The 15007-nt window shown below is 46.1% G+C and overlaps 1 protein-coding gene across 2 annotated transcripts in view; it reads right to left on the bottom strand.

Moving 5' to 3' along the window:
• Positions 1-58: 58 nt before the first annotated feature.
• The window catches only part of LOC135375219 (tenascin-like), a 51854-nt gene continuing 36905 nt past the window's right edge, over positions 59-15007 (bottom strand). Inside the window, exons 2-11 of one of the 2 annotated variants that reach the window (XM_064607940.1) lie at positions 7043-7159; positions 6840-6983; positions 5940-6068; positions 5727-5870; positions 5583-5664; positions 5139-5245; positions 4889-5017; positions 4070-4190; positions 2551-2625; positions 59-2124 (exon numbers count right to left, since the gene is read on the bottom strand). In XM_064607940.1, the coding sequence (XP_064464010.1) occupies positions 2118-2124; positions 2551-2625; positions 4070-4190; positions 4889-5017; positions 5139-5245; positions 5583-5664; positions 5727-5870; positions 5940-6068; positions 6840-6983; positions 7043-7159 (1055 nt within the window). In that variant the 3' untranslated portion in view covers positions 59-2117. The remainder of the gene's footprint in view (positions 2125-2550; positions 2626-4069; positions 4191-4888; positions 5018-5138; positions 5246-5582; positions 5665-5726; positions 5871-5939; positions 6069-6839; positions 6984-7042; positions 7160-15007) is intronic. The other variant, XM_064607941.1, reaches the window with a different exon arrangement.

The raw sequence follows: 15007 nt of genomic DNA, 5'->3' as shown, positions 1-15007 counted from the left end.
TGTTTTTTGACGAGTATACTCACATGTCTGTCCGTGATGAATGCAGGCTACAACTGCACATTTTTCTGTTTTTATTTTTCTACACTTTTTTTTTTTTTGTTTCTTTTCATTTGTAAACTTTCAGTTTTGAACAGTATAATCAATGTACATGACTGCATTTTCGTAAGGTACCATAGAAAAACATCACTTCATTTGTCTCTTTCTATGTCACATAATATTGTGGACCCAAAATCTTGCGATCAGTCATAATTTCTCGTAAGCACGGCTTCTGAATCGTACGTAGTATGCCGCATCAGGACAAAACGGCAGTAATGAACAACCTTCAGGTGCTTCTACAGGTGAAAGCAATAACAGCCTGGACTACATGGTTTGAAACCAAACAGCTGATGCAGTGAGGGCCGTTTATAGTCAAACTGACAAAAGTCTCGGGAGGTGGGGGGGGGGGGGGATTTACTGCTATTTTACCACGAGGAATCTCCGCCCAGTAAACACGATACATTCACGAAATCAGACACATAGAATTGACAAACTTGAAGATAACCCACCACAAGCACGTTAGCAACACCACTTGACTATGCTTTGGTGCTGTCGTTATGCAGAACCTTCCCCTGTTAAGGGTAAGGGTACCTTATGACAGTGGTGTGTGTGCGTCGGTGTTAGGTCGGCGTAATACTGGGTAAGACGCGGTAATGTTGTTACATTCAATTTAAATGCTTGAGTCTGAATAGATGCCTTATATTAGCTTCGGGTAATAAGGTCCGCTCTCAAGACTTGCAACCACACTTTATGCAGTAAAGTGTTTACTGCATCCACTACAGAGATATATTAAATCCAGTACAGGTGAGACTGATCTCCAGAAAAAGTTTACAGTACCTAGTGCATTACTGTACGCAGGATGACTATAAATGGTCTCCACTGTACCGTGAACAAAATATGTAGCATGACCTTCTAGCTAGGGCATGAGTAAGCATATTTACACAATGTAATACTAACATTTGTCGCGTGCTGAAGCCTCATCGCGGTGGACTTTCTGAGATCGATATCTAACAGTCCTTCAAAAATATATCTCACATGATGTCTATGAACATTGGTAACAAAAACAATCGAAAGCTATAGGCATTCACCGACCGTGAAAAAAGTAATATATATATATCTCTACATATATTCTATGTCTGCTCACGATTTTGATTGCATATGTGTACGTGAGCGCCACCACACAACTTAGAGCCTGGGGATGAGAGTTGTTTTTGCAGTGTGATTGGGTAGGCTTCATATTATTACATAGGTTTATGAAAACTGTAAGACACTCTCTGAAATATTGTGGTATTTGTGAAAAAAAGAACAAGGATGAGCCTGTTTATTGGTTTTGAGTATGTTTCAGTAATGGTATGGAGATCACAGGTATACTTATGGTCACTTTGTTAACATTGTTGATCCAGACTCTTTTTTTTGCTGAACACGTTTAAAGCTGAACGTATGGTTACATTTGGAAGCTCCAGGTCTACTATGTGACTCTCTCTCTGTGACCTTTGCCGCTAGGTAGGGCATAAATGCTTCGTAACTATCTACTCCTTTGAAGTTCTACTGGGTGCAGCACATTTCTTGCACTAATTGTACAATACTGCAATATCAAAAGCCACATTGTGAAGTCGTCCTACACAAAAAGCAAATACCTGCTGATTCATGTTTCTTCGCATAGTGGAGGACAGATGATAATAATGAGTCATGTCTGAAGACGCACACTTGGGAGAAAAATATGTGTGCTGCATTAATGCCTGTAAGCACAGAGGAACGCTATGTACACGAGAATGCACTTCTAGTTGAAGTGGAGTGCATGCACACAAACACAAGCCTGAGGCACTAAGCAGGAAGTTTTGCTATCCAGTAAGGTATTGCACAAGGTGCATGTACAGATATTCTTTTTTTTTTTTTTTTTTTCACAGTGTGCCATGTCAATACTCCTCTTGTGCTGCGTGGTCTGGTAGCAGTGCAGCTCGGGGTTGTTGACCGGTAAAGTATGTCGACGGCTTTGCGGCACTTGCAACATCCATCACAATGGGTGATGCGGTATGTGCTGACAATGGAAGTCTGTTCAACTCTCTCTTCTCAGCGTGGTTTCACACTCTGAAATTGTTGCAAGCATTGAAATCGCACGATCAGTGTCCTCTAAAGATTTTTGCGTCGATGTGTGTCAGTATGTGCAAACATTTATGGCACAGAGTGCACATGGTAATTCCTGAATTTTTAGCACATGTATGGGCTTGCTGCAGGAAAGGCGGCAGCAAGCCGAATGAATTTGAGTTCATCCGCTGGATCCGCTGCATTGATGATGATGATGATGATGGCGGCTTGCATTGACATATCCAGTGTTTCCAGCCGTATCGAGAAAGCTGTGCGGCGTATTTTGCATCGTCTCATATACTAATTGTCATCGTGGAAGGCGTATTTTTGATGAAAGTGCTGCATGCACTTTCAGGCGGATATGAAACGGATCGTCGAGTGTTATGCAGCCCTTCTCGAGACAGTCACATTCTTTGAGAGGAATCTTACCTTGTCCGCCAGTGATTATTCTGGTCTCTGTCGTTCTCTCCCACAACGTGTGTGCCGGTCAGGTATTTGTTTTGGCTGAAAGGCAGGACAAACTCATTACCTGACGCGTAACAGAATACAAGACACACACATGTAATATGAAACCACTTGGTTTGTCACGTTTGATTGCTGAAGTTAAAATTTTTTTTAGGTGTGTATTTACAACAGTGTCGCTTGGGCTTCAACATAAAAATGTCACGACCCTTGTAAAGTGCCAGCATGGACTAAATCTCATGTCTTCAGAATGCTACCAAATTTATAATACTAATTTCAATTATAACAATTTTGCCATGGTGCACAAAAATAGCCTGTGCGGCTTTCTGGTTGGTGCGCATTGAAACGTAACATAATCAAAATGCATTGATACTAAATATTAGACAAAAAATGCACATAATACATAGTGGGTAACAACAGGTATGAACATTAGTGAGATTAGGAAAATGTAACCGGCATCAATGTTTGCGACGGACCAAAAATGTCAATGGTGTGGTGCTGCTACACATGGTTTAACACTATCAAGGAGCGGTTTAATGGATTGAGCTTGAAGAAAGAATATGGATAAAAACAAAAACCAAGCATGTCATCGCTATCTCCATGTTTCACACTGCGTTCCCTCAAAGCATTGTTTCTCTATGCGAGGCGGAAGTATCATAAGATTGATTTCTAGTTTCGAGAAGTGGTGACGTCATCGGCGCCGAATCTCCCCATGGGAATGGCAACATTTCTCCAAGTGAATCGATTTCCATCTCCTCATGCACCACAGTTGGTGGCAGTCTTCCAACGGGAGAGCGGAGACACGTGCTGTTGCTAGGAGACTGACGACAGGGCTCGCTCTGACGTCATCTAGTCTTGAAGAATCCGAAACGAAGTTTTGCTGGTTCTTTCGAAAATTCATGGAAGCGCGTAATGTTCACTGACGACGTTCATATTTTGCGTGCTGATTCTTTGGGCGTGGTTGATTTATAATATGAAATAAAATAAATACTTTCTCTCACTTTTTTTTTTCTATTAATCCGTAGTGTCGCTTTAACAGAGTTGGGAAAGTAAATTGGCTATAACGATGCTCGACAGAGTATAGTTAGGGTGACGTTTTCGGGTTAAATGCCTTTCCTGGATTCAGGGCGGGGTGGAATCGGGCGCTATTGATACAATCGGTTGGTTATCGGGTTACTTTTTTCTTTCTGTCCACCAAGCGGCCCCTAGTTTGAGGTGCACATATTGGTCAAACATGCGTTCCTCGCGATTTATAGTCACAAAGAGCACATGATGTAACATTAAATGTGCTTTGCATAGTTTATTGTTTAACTCGGATCATATTTTTATCGCGTGTGCACAGATTACTACTAAATCGTGCACGTGGTACATTATTAGAATTCGGGTAGAAATCGGGCTTAACCCGAATTGGTCCGACACTGATTCAGGAGGGAACAATCGGGCGGAATCGGGTTTAACTGGAAGAGAGCGCAGTGCGTTGACTCACACAATGGTGGTGGAACACTGAGGAAGCTGTCTGCTCTTGTCCGATGCAAGACTACCGCTGTCCGCAGGGGCACCAATAATGTCGGACGACATCGGTGTCAGTGGCGTGCTTTCGGATGGTGCTGCGTACAGAGGACCACGTTACACCAAATCTGAAATACCTGCGTCACCATAAACTGACTCTTGTACAGCTAAGTCTATGAAATGTTCCTTGATAATACACGCGCAAAACATTTCAAATTCACAAATCTTGGGAAGAAACGCTTCAACAAGAGTACAGTGGAGAATTCAGGACTATGAATGCAAATGGGCTCAGAACTGTTCCCTTTTTACCTTTGTCGGATTTGTTTCACATTATCACGTGAATGTTCGTTATAACATGAAAGGAAAATAGTTTGCGCTGTTTAGCCTTAGACGTCGAATTCGATCCGCCGCTGCAGAATCCCGTTTATAGCGATACTGAACGACAGAAGAGCAGTGCAAAATGCTGTGTCGCTACCCTATCGATATACGCAGTATCGCCGAAGAGGATCACTTGCACGGGCGTAAGCACAAGAAAAATGCATGTATAAAACCACTTTTGCTGACACCCGTTTCCAGCTGTCCAGTGACAGCAAGTCTACATCGATTATCAATGGTCACATCGTCACGGTGGTGAACGCAGGCAATCGGCATCGATATCGTCACGGAATCCTTATTGGGCCAATCCTCCCCGTCGTCACTTTGAGACAGGCGTTGTTTAGTTGTCATATTGTCCATTTGTCCAACCATACTTAGTTGAACACTAGTCTTACACGATAATATTCAATTGAATACGTGCATGGCAGCGCGAAGAAGACGTCATCGTCCTCGCTTTTGTCGAATGACAAAAGAGGTCCTGCTTTCTGAATCTTGTATGCTTGATGCGCATCTTCCTCCTCGATGATAGCTCTTGTGCGTTCGTGCGCATCTTAAATGCAACGGTTGACGATAAGTGCTAGTACGCTAGCTGCAACCATATCTTTTTATTTCTACATTTGCCGTGCCATTGGCGTTATTGTATGTGAGCGTGCTTGTTGATTCGTACTCACCTTTTATGCCTATTTCTATTCCCGGTGCGAAACCTGGAGGTGGTGGTGAAACTGCATGATCATCTTCAGCACTTTGGTTCTTGTTGACTTGACCTACTTTACGGTTTCTGCAAAATATACGAAGCGCAGGTGCTGAACATGAAAAGTATGTAACAGTGCCTTACAGCATAACTTGGGCGTCTGTTACGCAGCTTTTGAAAACCCGCTTATAACGATATGGTCGCGAATACACTTACTGTTTCCCTTCCAGAGTAAAATTATTTTGTTTTTCTGTAATATCCGATAACATGGACGATTCTCTTTATGGACAGTGTCTGTCGGCATTTACCGTATTTTGCGTTGGGCAACGCACTGTTAATAAACTGGCAGATCGTTCAGAGCAGGTTCTACTGCAAGCTGTGTGACTGAACTATAAGGTTCTGTGTGTACGGTTTGCGCACTGACCTGTACAAGTAGACAAAGGCGCAGATGACGACTGGAAGCATTAAAGCGAACAGAATTTTGAGCGCTCCTCTTCCTCCCCTGTCTGTAATAAAAAAATAATAATAAATGCTGGGCAAATTTTATTGGTAGAAGTGTTTCGTATACCGATTTCGCAAACTTCCCCGATGCCATCCAGGTTGGTACGGATATAGCCGTTCTTGCAGTCGCAACGTTCATGGCTGCAGTACGAATTGTTGACAACACTTGCACAGTCGATGTCTTTCTCGCAGTCTTGCCCCAGATAACGCTCTGCAAAAATGCAGTTTGCCAACGCTTGAACAGGGTCGCTTGTCGTAATTGTGTGGCGACGCCGCTTACGCTGTCTGCATTCCGATGTGCCGTAATCCTTGTAGAATCCTGCTTGGCAGCGACACCTGCCTGCTGCGCACGTGAAATTCGGGCCTCCACAGTCCTCGGCGATGTAACATGAGTCTTGGAACTCGGGTCCTGTTGGGAAGTTGACATTCGTTAGCTGGTACGTGAAGAGGTTGACCTCTCAGCAATCCCCACTCCAGGTTACGCTTATGTAACACCCATAGTCTAACCGCGAAAATACTCCAAAAGCCGGGAGATGACATAACGAAAGAAAGAGAGGACTCCGACTTAACGTAACAAATAACAACTTTAAGCAGACGTTTCGCGTGTCATACGACGGGCATCATCAGTGCAAGACTGAGCGGGAGAGCCAACAACCAGTCGCTACTTAAGGAGATGACAGTATTGTTCGGGAAGGGCTCTCCCGCTCAGTCTTGCACTGATGATGCCCGTCGTATGACACGCGAAACGTCTGCTTAAAGTTGTTATTTGTTACGTTAAGTCGGAGTCCTCTCTTTCTTTCGTCATAGTCTAACCGCCGTATTATCGCTCCGCCTTCAGGGATCCCTAGAGCCTAGTGCGCTTTCAAGGGGCCCACGCTTTCCTCGGTATCCCCGCTCCATCACCGGCCGTGGATCCTTAGAACCCAATGCGCCTTGAAGATGCACACTCTTTCCTCGGTATTCCCGCTCCATCCCCAGCCGTGGATCCCTAGCCGTGGATTCCTTGAGCCCAGTGCGCCTTCCAGGGGGCTTCCTTTCCTCAGTATTCTCGCTCCGCACTTGCGTGATTGAAGCAATAAGAGAGGGGGGCCCTTTGAAGCGTCCTTGGCTTTAGGGGTCCCCGAGGGCGGAGCGAGATTACGACGCTAAGGCTGGCAAGACTACCTTGACGTGTCGTTACCTGGTCTGCAGCGGGTGGCATTGTCCATTAGCATCTCCCTGTGAAACGAAGGCTTGCAGCGGCAGATAGATTGGTGGCAGTACGAATTGTTATCGTTCACTTCGCAGTTCTCATGCCGCGAACAGCTATCTCCTAGCTCAATCCCTGCGAGCACACGTTATTTTTAAAGCGCCTTCCAGGGAGCATGGCTGCTCGATACGTACCTTCGTTGCAAGGCGGATAGGTGCGGCTGTATCTGGCCAGGCAAATGCATTCCTTGCCCTTGCTGCAGAAGGTATTTGGGTGGACAGCGCAATCATCGTCTTGAGAGCAGGACTGGTCTGTAAGAAGCATCGCGAGAATAGTTAGTCAAGGTGGGAAAGGGTAGAGCTGGTGAACTTGCATTTACAGAATTCGTGCAGTGCGATCACTCGAAATTATATTTGCTAGATTAGATAGCACAATTTCTAGGTGTGATCTGTGGGTATATGCGTATTCCGTGCTTCTTGCAGAGATGGTCTTGGTCGTCCCGACCAATACCGTGTATCCACACGAGCGATATCCCCGTGGAATATTCTGGCGGAAGAAAGAACAAGAAGCTGTCCAGGAGATACAAATTCCGACGCGTGTTTCGTTGAACATTCATACTGTACCCGATTATCGGGAGTGGCGTTCTGCCCACTTAGCTGGCGACACCGTGCATGCGTGTTTTCCTGTCGTCTGCTACGGAATATGTTCGGTTTACCAGCGTACGCAAATGTCGTGGCGTTGAGCCAACGCCACCTAGATACAGAAAGCCTGCGCGCTCGTCAACGTGACGTAAAATTAAGATTCAGCCAATCAGGATCGCGTTTTCAACGGCCGTGGCCAATCACGAACGTGCTTTCAGCGGTTGTAGCCATGGAGAAGAACCACCGTCGTCTGCGAGATGTGATTCAACGTCCACGCGTACTAAATGGGAAATGGGAAAACTTGGAAATAAAGCACAAAACGGTCTCAGTCGTTCTAAAAAACTGATTTTCTCGAAAGCGTCTTGCATTTTTTTGTCTAAATATTTAGGTCTGCAGGTTCCAGGTGAGCTGCAATCATTAGCGCGTTCTTGAATTCGCAGAACGGTGAATCGCAGTAGGTGGCGTTGGTTGAGCGCCCACGCTTACGTGCCAACAGAAAGCTGCGACGTTTTTCACATCTTCCGCTCGAGTATTCGCCCGGTGGAATACACAAATCCTACATACGGGCTTCGGCTGCGAAGGACTGAGCAGATGTGCACGGTGTTGCTTTATCGTGGTTACTCTTCCCTGTACGGTTCAGATGAGAAGCACTCTCGTTTTCGATGGGAGTTACCGCCACTGGACAACGTCACCTAGGCAGAAGGCCAGCGCAGCTCCGCGTAACGTCATCCTACTCGGACGGGCGTCGGCCAATTCACGAAAGCGGTGTCCGGCGAAGCAGACGACACGCCCTTCATTGGAGGGAAACCATCCGAGTAGGCTGACTTATCGCTGAGGGCGAGGGGATATTGGAGAGGCCTCCTCTTCTAGGTGGTGTTGCACTGGAGCATGTACAGTGCTCGTAACTTCCAACCAGTCTCCCGTTACCGTGACTTCGCTCCGATAAGCGCCCGACTGGCGGCGAACATCGCAATCGGTACCGGGTCTGACCCATGTTCTTTCTAGGGGTGGCAGGATATTGACGTGCTGTCGCTTGTTGTCAACACGTGTGGAAACAGACTCGACAAACAGCAATCTTCGCGACAACTTCGCAACGTGTCTGGGGCCGGATTCATAAACAGTTCGCACGACAAAAATTGTCGCAAGTCCGTCGTAAGACAACGTTGCGATAAAGTGCGGATTCACGAAGCGCGGGCGTCGTAAGATCGTCATAAGTTACGGCGAAATCCTAAGAGAGCCCCCGAGCTGTCGTAAGTCAATCAACAGCAAACATGGCTGCCTACTTTGGCCGGTGTGGATTTCGAACAGTTGGAACCGCGACGAGGTTTGCGACGTGAGAGGGCTTGTTGGAAACGTGTGACCTTGTTTGACGTCTCCGAGAGCCACTTGCTACGCTATCATAGGATGTCAAGTGCTGGGATTCGTATAGCCTGTGTGACGTACGTGTTGGCTCCCTCCTTGAGGTGACCAATTGATCGGTGCCACGCTATTCGCGGGGACGTGCAGGTGATGGTTGCGTTTCGTTTTTATTCAAGTGGAAGCTTCCAGTTGGTGATTGGAGATTTGGCGGCCGTGAAACAAAGCAGTTGTTCCCGCATCGTCGTTGGTGTAACAAGTGCAGTGTGGACGCTCAAATGAAGTTCATTCGCACACCGAGTGAACTTCTAAATTATGTTTGGTCATGTCCAGGCAGTTGTCATGCAATGTAGCGTAAGCAAGGTCCTTCTCTATGAACATTCCGTATACGTGTGCATATTCTGAAATTGTGCAGAAGGAGTGCCCGGGGGATGGAAAGTGTGGTTGTTTTAGAAAACACGTTTATGTCTGAATACGCTCCTAAATAATTTTGTAACTGAAGTCAACTAAATAAATGAAGATTCCACATTCTTATGTACGCAGTCTATTCACTGTTGCCATGGTTTAAGCTGCCACCTGGCAATGTGTTCACCCCATACTTATGCTGCTCTATATGGCAAGCATTCGCATTGCAGGACAAGCAGGCCTGCTAAATGTTTCTCAGTTTTCTTGTGAGTCTCCAAAACTTCCTCTGCCCCAGTGCGGCTGTCATATTGACGCCTTCATGAAATGCCATGCACACACTAATCTGAGAAGACAGGCATATAATTATTGACTCAATTGACTGTACACTGTGAATGCACGTGACGAAGCATGAGGAGGTACAGTATGCTTGTGGTTCTGTGCGTGGTTCTACTCTGAATGCCCCTGCACAAACATGAGTCCTTGCTTGACCATGAGGCGGATGCCTGAGGCTGCTGAGCAGGCTCTACATAGATATCATTCGCAGTCGCTTTTTCTGAAGGTAAGTACACATGGGAGGAAACGTAGCCCCTGAAAGAGGCGTCGTTGGACATGGTCGATGGGATGTGCCTGGATTGGTAAGTTATTGTGCTGAGTCAGAGCTGAGCACAGCATTCTCAGCGAATTAATTAACACAAGTTTGTGGTGAGGGTGTTTGGTGCACTCATCCCCCCTCACACACATACCAATATCGAAACTGCCAGGAATATCATGGACACCAGTTCGGTCAATGGCCCCAACCACTTTTTCCTCCAGTATCGTCACCGGTACTAGCCGCGCTGCGGTCTACACTTGCTCCTGACGTTTGAAATTAATATACTTGTGAATGTTATGAAATTTCATAGCCGTCCTTTCCTTTCCTCTCTGTAATATCCACCCTAACAACTATTGTAATTCCCAATGAACCCTCCCATTGTGCTGTTCCTGCGAACGTCCACATCGTATACCTCTCTTTTGCTCGAACTTTTAAAGTCTGTCCACTTCTACTTCTGCAAAGTTCCGTGTAATTCCCGAAACCGCGAAGAGGGCTGCAGTGATGTGCTTAGGGACCTTTTGCTTGTCTTTAGCTCCTGCTGCTCCATCTCCACTGGCGTCGATAGCGTTTTTGTTTGTTTTGTACCCTTCCACGAGGGTCTCTATCTCGCTCTCCGTAAAATTCGGCCGGTGGACACGCTTTGAGGCCCGATGAGTGACTTCTATATCAACTTCAGAACACACTTCTGAAAATACCGAGCGATTTTGTTGACAAACACCGTGGCATGTGGCATAGGATACAACGGGCCCCATTGGTTGAGCTGACGTCGTTGCTATAACAATAACATAACCTCGGGCCCAATCGCTCATTAATCCCACGGTCACATTTCAGGAAGCACGTCAGCTGCTCTTTCTTGCTCGTTCTGCCCATCGTGAAACTCCCTCTCCTTTACGATCCTTTCGTGAATACTGAACCCCGCGATTTGCGACGATGTCTTACGACGGTTGTAGACTACGACATCGTAGCGAATCTTACGCACTTGTTTGTGAATCCGACTGTCCGAATTTGCTACTAATGTCTTTGAGATTATTGCACGAGTTTGCGATAAACCGCTGTATGATGTGAGGTAATGATAATTTGTGAAGTCCACGTGAAGAGCACGACATTGCGACACACACACACACAGACGTAAAAAGAAGACGGTGGAACGGGGGTATATGCGTATTGCGAAGGAAAAGGAAATGGGGATGACATGAGTGGCTGTTTGCGGCCCTCAAGCTAGACGCTGCACCGGACATGGCCAGCTGAAGCGAAGGATAAGCGAACTGGAGCTGGACGAAATACTAGTCAGCCATAAGTAAACAAATGAACAACAAGAAAAAAAATGAAGAAGCGAACGAATAAATGTGTGGAAAAAGTCCCTCTAAACATTGTTTATGTACGGCATTTGTTCATGCACCATCGCTGGTAAAAGCACCTAATAAAGAGCCATGACTTGCGAGTGTAAGGTCTACAGAGACCACACACACACAAAAAAAAATGAATTTTTACGTTTCAACATTGTGCAACAATTTCGCATATTCCGTCCAGCTCCATTTCACTTACTCTTCTTTAACTGACCATGCCCCGTGCGACGTCCAGCCCCATATGTCATCCCCCCCTTTCTTTCCTCCTTCTTAATGAACATATCCCCCATTTCACAGTCGTCTTTTTGGCGTCAATGTGTGCGTCGCAATGTCGTGACTCAATGAAAGACCTAGCCTTCATGCTCTGGACTTCACAAATTATCATTAGCTCACATCAAACAGCGATTTATCGCAAACTTGTGCAATAATCTTAGACATTAGTAGAGATGGGACGAATCTAGAATTTCCCGAATCCGAATCCAAGGTAGGTTCTGCGAAGCCACCATTCTCGAATCTTTCGAATCCTTTCTTGAAAAAAAAAAAAAAAAAGGTTAAAAAGCCAAACGAGAAAACGCTTGTACTAAAAAGTGTTTCGAAGCACAATTTGATATTTTTGTTTAATAAAAACCAAATCAAAGAACACTTTCACTTTCAGGAGGAAACGTATCCACATACTTCTTCTTAAATGTAATTTATTTAACATATTGTTCATCGACTACAGGAAATATAACTCTCGTGTCTGAATTCTAAGAAACAATAAAAAGCAAAACCATGTTCCTTTTAAATTTGTAACGTCGGAGCTTTATGCTACGGTTTTTGCGCGCACCGGGGCCCGCCGGCCAATCAGGCTTTCTGCGGACACCGGAGGAGCCGATCTTAAAAAGAAACAAACAAACGTGGTTGGTGGATTCGAAAGATTCGATTCGCCGTTTTGGGGCGCTGGGACTCGGATTTCCGAATCTCGAATCCCTGCTTGGGATTCGCGCATTCGGTTGGCCCATCCCTAGACATCAGTGGTTACCCAGGATTTTGTTTTTTGTCGAGTATGTTTCCACACATGTTGACAACAAGCGACACCATGTCAACATCCTGCCACCCCTCGAAAGAACATGGGACAGTCCCGGTACTGATTACGACGTTCGCCGCCAGTCGGGCGCTTATCGAAGCGAGGTCGCGGTAACGGGAGATTGGTTGGAAGTCGCGAGCACTGTACGCACACCGGAATGGCTCGATTCAACAGCAAAGCGACATTACGTCTGTTTGCTAATGACAGCCTTAGCCGGCTCAAAAGTTTGCTTCGGGAGTATACAAAAGTGTTCTATTGGCAGAATTAGATCATGCGGAATGTTCCATCGGGGGCGAAGAGGCAAAGCATTCGTTCCTATAGAAGAGGCAACATTTTGGCTCACCAGTTTATGGGGGTTCGCTTGGGGCAAAACGAGAGGAATGCGACGTAAGAGGACGGGTATAGGCGCGCGACAAGGGAGGGCAATAATATTCGAGAATTTCTCACGGTTTGTTCGGTAGCGCTACGATTATTGCTGCACTGACAAACAAGCAGTACTTTCTATGGTAGGTCGTGGTTCCGAGGAATCCCGGCGTGGCTACGTCACTGTGTAAACCGCTTGGTCAATCGAAGCTCCCGAAGCCTTGCTCCCGCGGAGGGCACGTGGCATGCCATTGGGGAGGCAAACCCCGCACGACACTGCCGGGAATAAACAATTCACAGAAGCCCGTCTTGGGGCAGAAGTTGCTCTTTCAATGGAGATAGCCGCCGAAAAAAGTGGAGAGTGAGCGGAGCAAGCACGTCACGTGATGTCATAATTTCGCTCACCATCTTCTCGGAAAGGAGAAATGGAGAGGAGGAGCGAAACGAGAGCATCACGTGACACCGCCTGGAAACAAAGCATGGCGTGACAATTAAGAGTCCGCAAGACTGCTTCGCCTCATGCAGTCTTAATGCGCAGTGAAGCACGCTTTACAAGCGCATATGTCGTCTGCGTTGCAGCTCGTTCAACTCGATTTGACGCCACATAAAGTAAACAAGGCCAGAACCAACACCACCTATAGATGAAGGAAGCCTGTTCGCTTAAACAACGTAACGTATAGTGATTATGATCCGCCAATCACGACCGTGCTTTCGGCGGCCGTAGCTACAAAGACGAGCCGCATGGATAGCCATTGGTAGCCACAGAAAGCCTGTGTTTGAAATCGTCTGCAGCGATTTGGTGACATTCTGACTTTATATGTCTACGTGGCGGAGGCATGAGAGGAGGCGTTAAGCAGGCCTCATGTATCCTGGTGGCGTTGCATGGAAACACTTTTCGTCTGACCTCCGCATTCTACAGATACCATGTCCCACTCCACCCAGCCCTTCTACTGGGTGACACTCCTCTTGTGCCGTTTGATAACGTCATTAAATTTCTGACCACATGTGGGTTTCTTAGTCAGATGTAGATGATAAGCATTGCTCCGCTTTTATCCAATATCACTGAACTCATGTAAATATCTCATTGTCACACTTTTGTCACACATTGTCACACTAGCTTGCTTGTTGTCGTCATCCTCTTCTCTCTCTTATCCTCGTCAATCAATCATCGCTCATACCTGTAGATAGATTTTAACTACCACACACTCTCTCTCACATCATCTTTCCCATAATCATCTCCGACACGCTCACCATGGTTTTGGCGCTCTATGGCCTTTGTTGCCTTTGTGCCATTAAACACAATCAATCAATCAATCAATCGTCTGACCTCACTCCCTATTTGCTGAATGCGTTCTGCATTGAAAACAGCAGAAAGAAAACATTCCGGGAACGCCGTCCAAGCCAATAGTGCTTGATGCGGAGGACGGTTGCAAACCATCAAGCAGCGGCGATAAAAATCTCTTTGCTCGCTTCAGCAGCGTTGCGTGCCGCAGCATCCTCGTCTCGTCATTCCTATTCTTTCCTCACCTATTCGCAATGTTTCGTAAAATTCCCGTACAGCTTTCGCGTCAGCTTTTATTCCATTTCTTCGCACGTGCGTGGAGCTGTCATTATTATCCGGCAGGGAAAAAATCGCTCAACCTTCACATTCTCTCTTGTTACTTTTTACGTTTCGAAAGCGTTCTTTCTCTCATCCTTTTTTTTTTTTTTTTTTCCCAGACGAATGGGTAATTTAGAAAAATAGGAGAAAAAGTCCACGTAGGATTCTCTTCCTGTTTCTTTTACAGTTCTTTCGGGTTTATTCCTTTCCCTCTCCTTGAACTTCCTTTTGTGTAGAAACCCCTTTTTTTTCCCGCGTTATATCACGACTCCATTGTACCACTATATGCCCATTGTACTCCGCGCCGCAGAGGATTTTGCCACGGGTGTTGACCAAGATGCTCGTCTCGTATGCGAGGAAGGCGCATGTGTGATTGAAGTTAATCGCTGCAAGCGTGCGACGTGCTAGAAACTTTCCTTGCGGAAGGATAATTATTTGAAAGTCGGAGACTTAACCGCTCGGAATTAAGTGGGATGGAGGTTAAGATTACCCGAAATGGAGTTTCGACGCAGTTTAACGGACGCGGAACGGTGCTAGTTCCATTCTACTGCATTGCCGTGGTCGAACGAAGCATGCGTCGGAATTTTACTGTCAACGATCAACTTTACAACGGGAATGCTTGCCAATACGCGAGTTTGATTACTAAATTCGGTATGATATAAACTTTTTAGCCGTTTATGTCCCATGGGTCGGGAGAATTTTGCAGACGACGGCGAGCAGACGACAATTCCCTACTCTGTCGTCTGCTTGCTCTGTCGTCTGCTTCCGTAACTTTTGAGCGAAAGCGCAT

Source organism: Ornithodoros turicata, unplaced genomic scaffold (assembly GCF_037126465.1).
Source record: "Ornithodoros turicata isolate Travis unplaced genomic scaffold, ASM3712646v1 ctg00000843.1, whole genome shotgun sequence".
Classification (NCBI taxonomy): domain Eukaryota; kingdom Metazoa; phylum Arthropoda; class Arachnida; order Ixodida; family Argasidae; genus Ornithodoros; species Ornithodoros turicata.
Note: the sequence above shows the minus strand (reverse complement) of the source record. Positions and strands in the feature narration are given on the sequence as shown.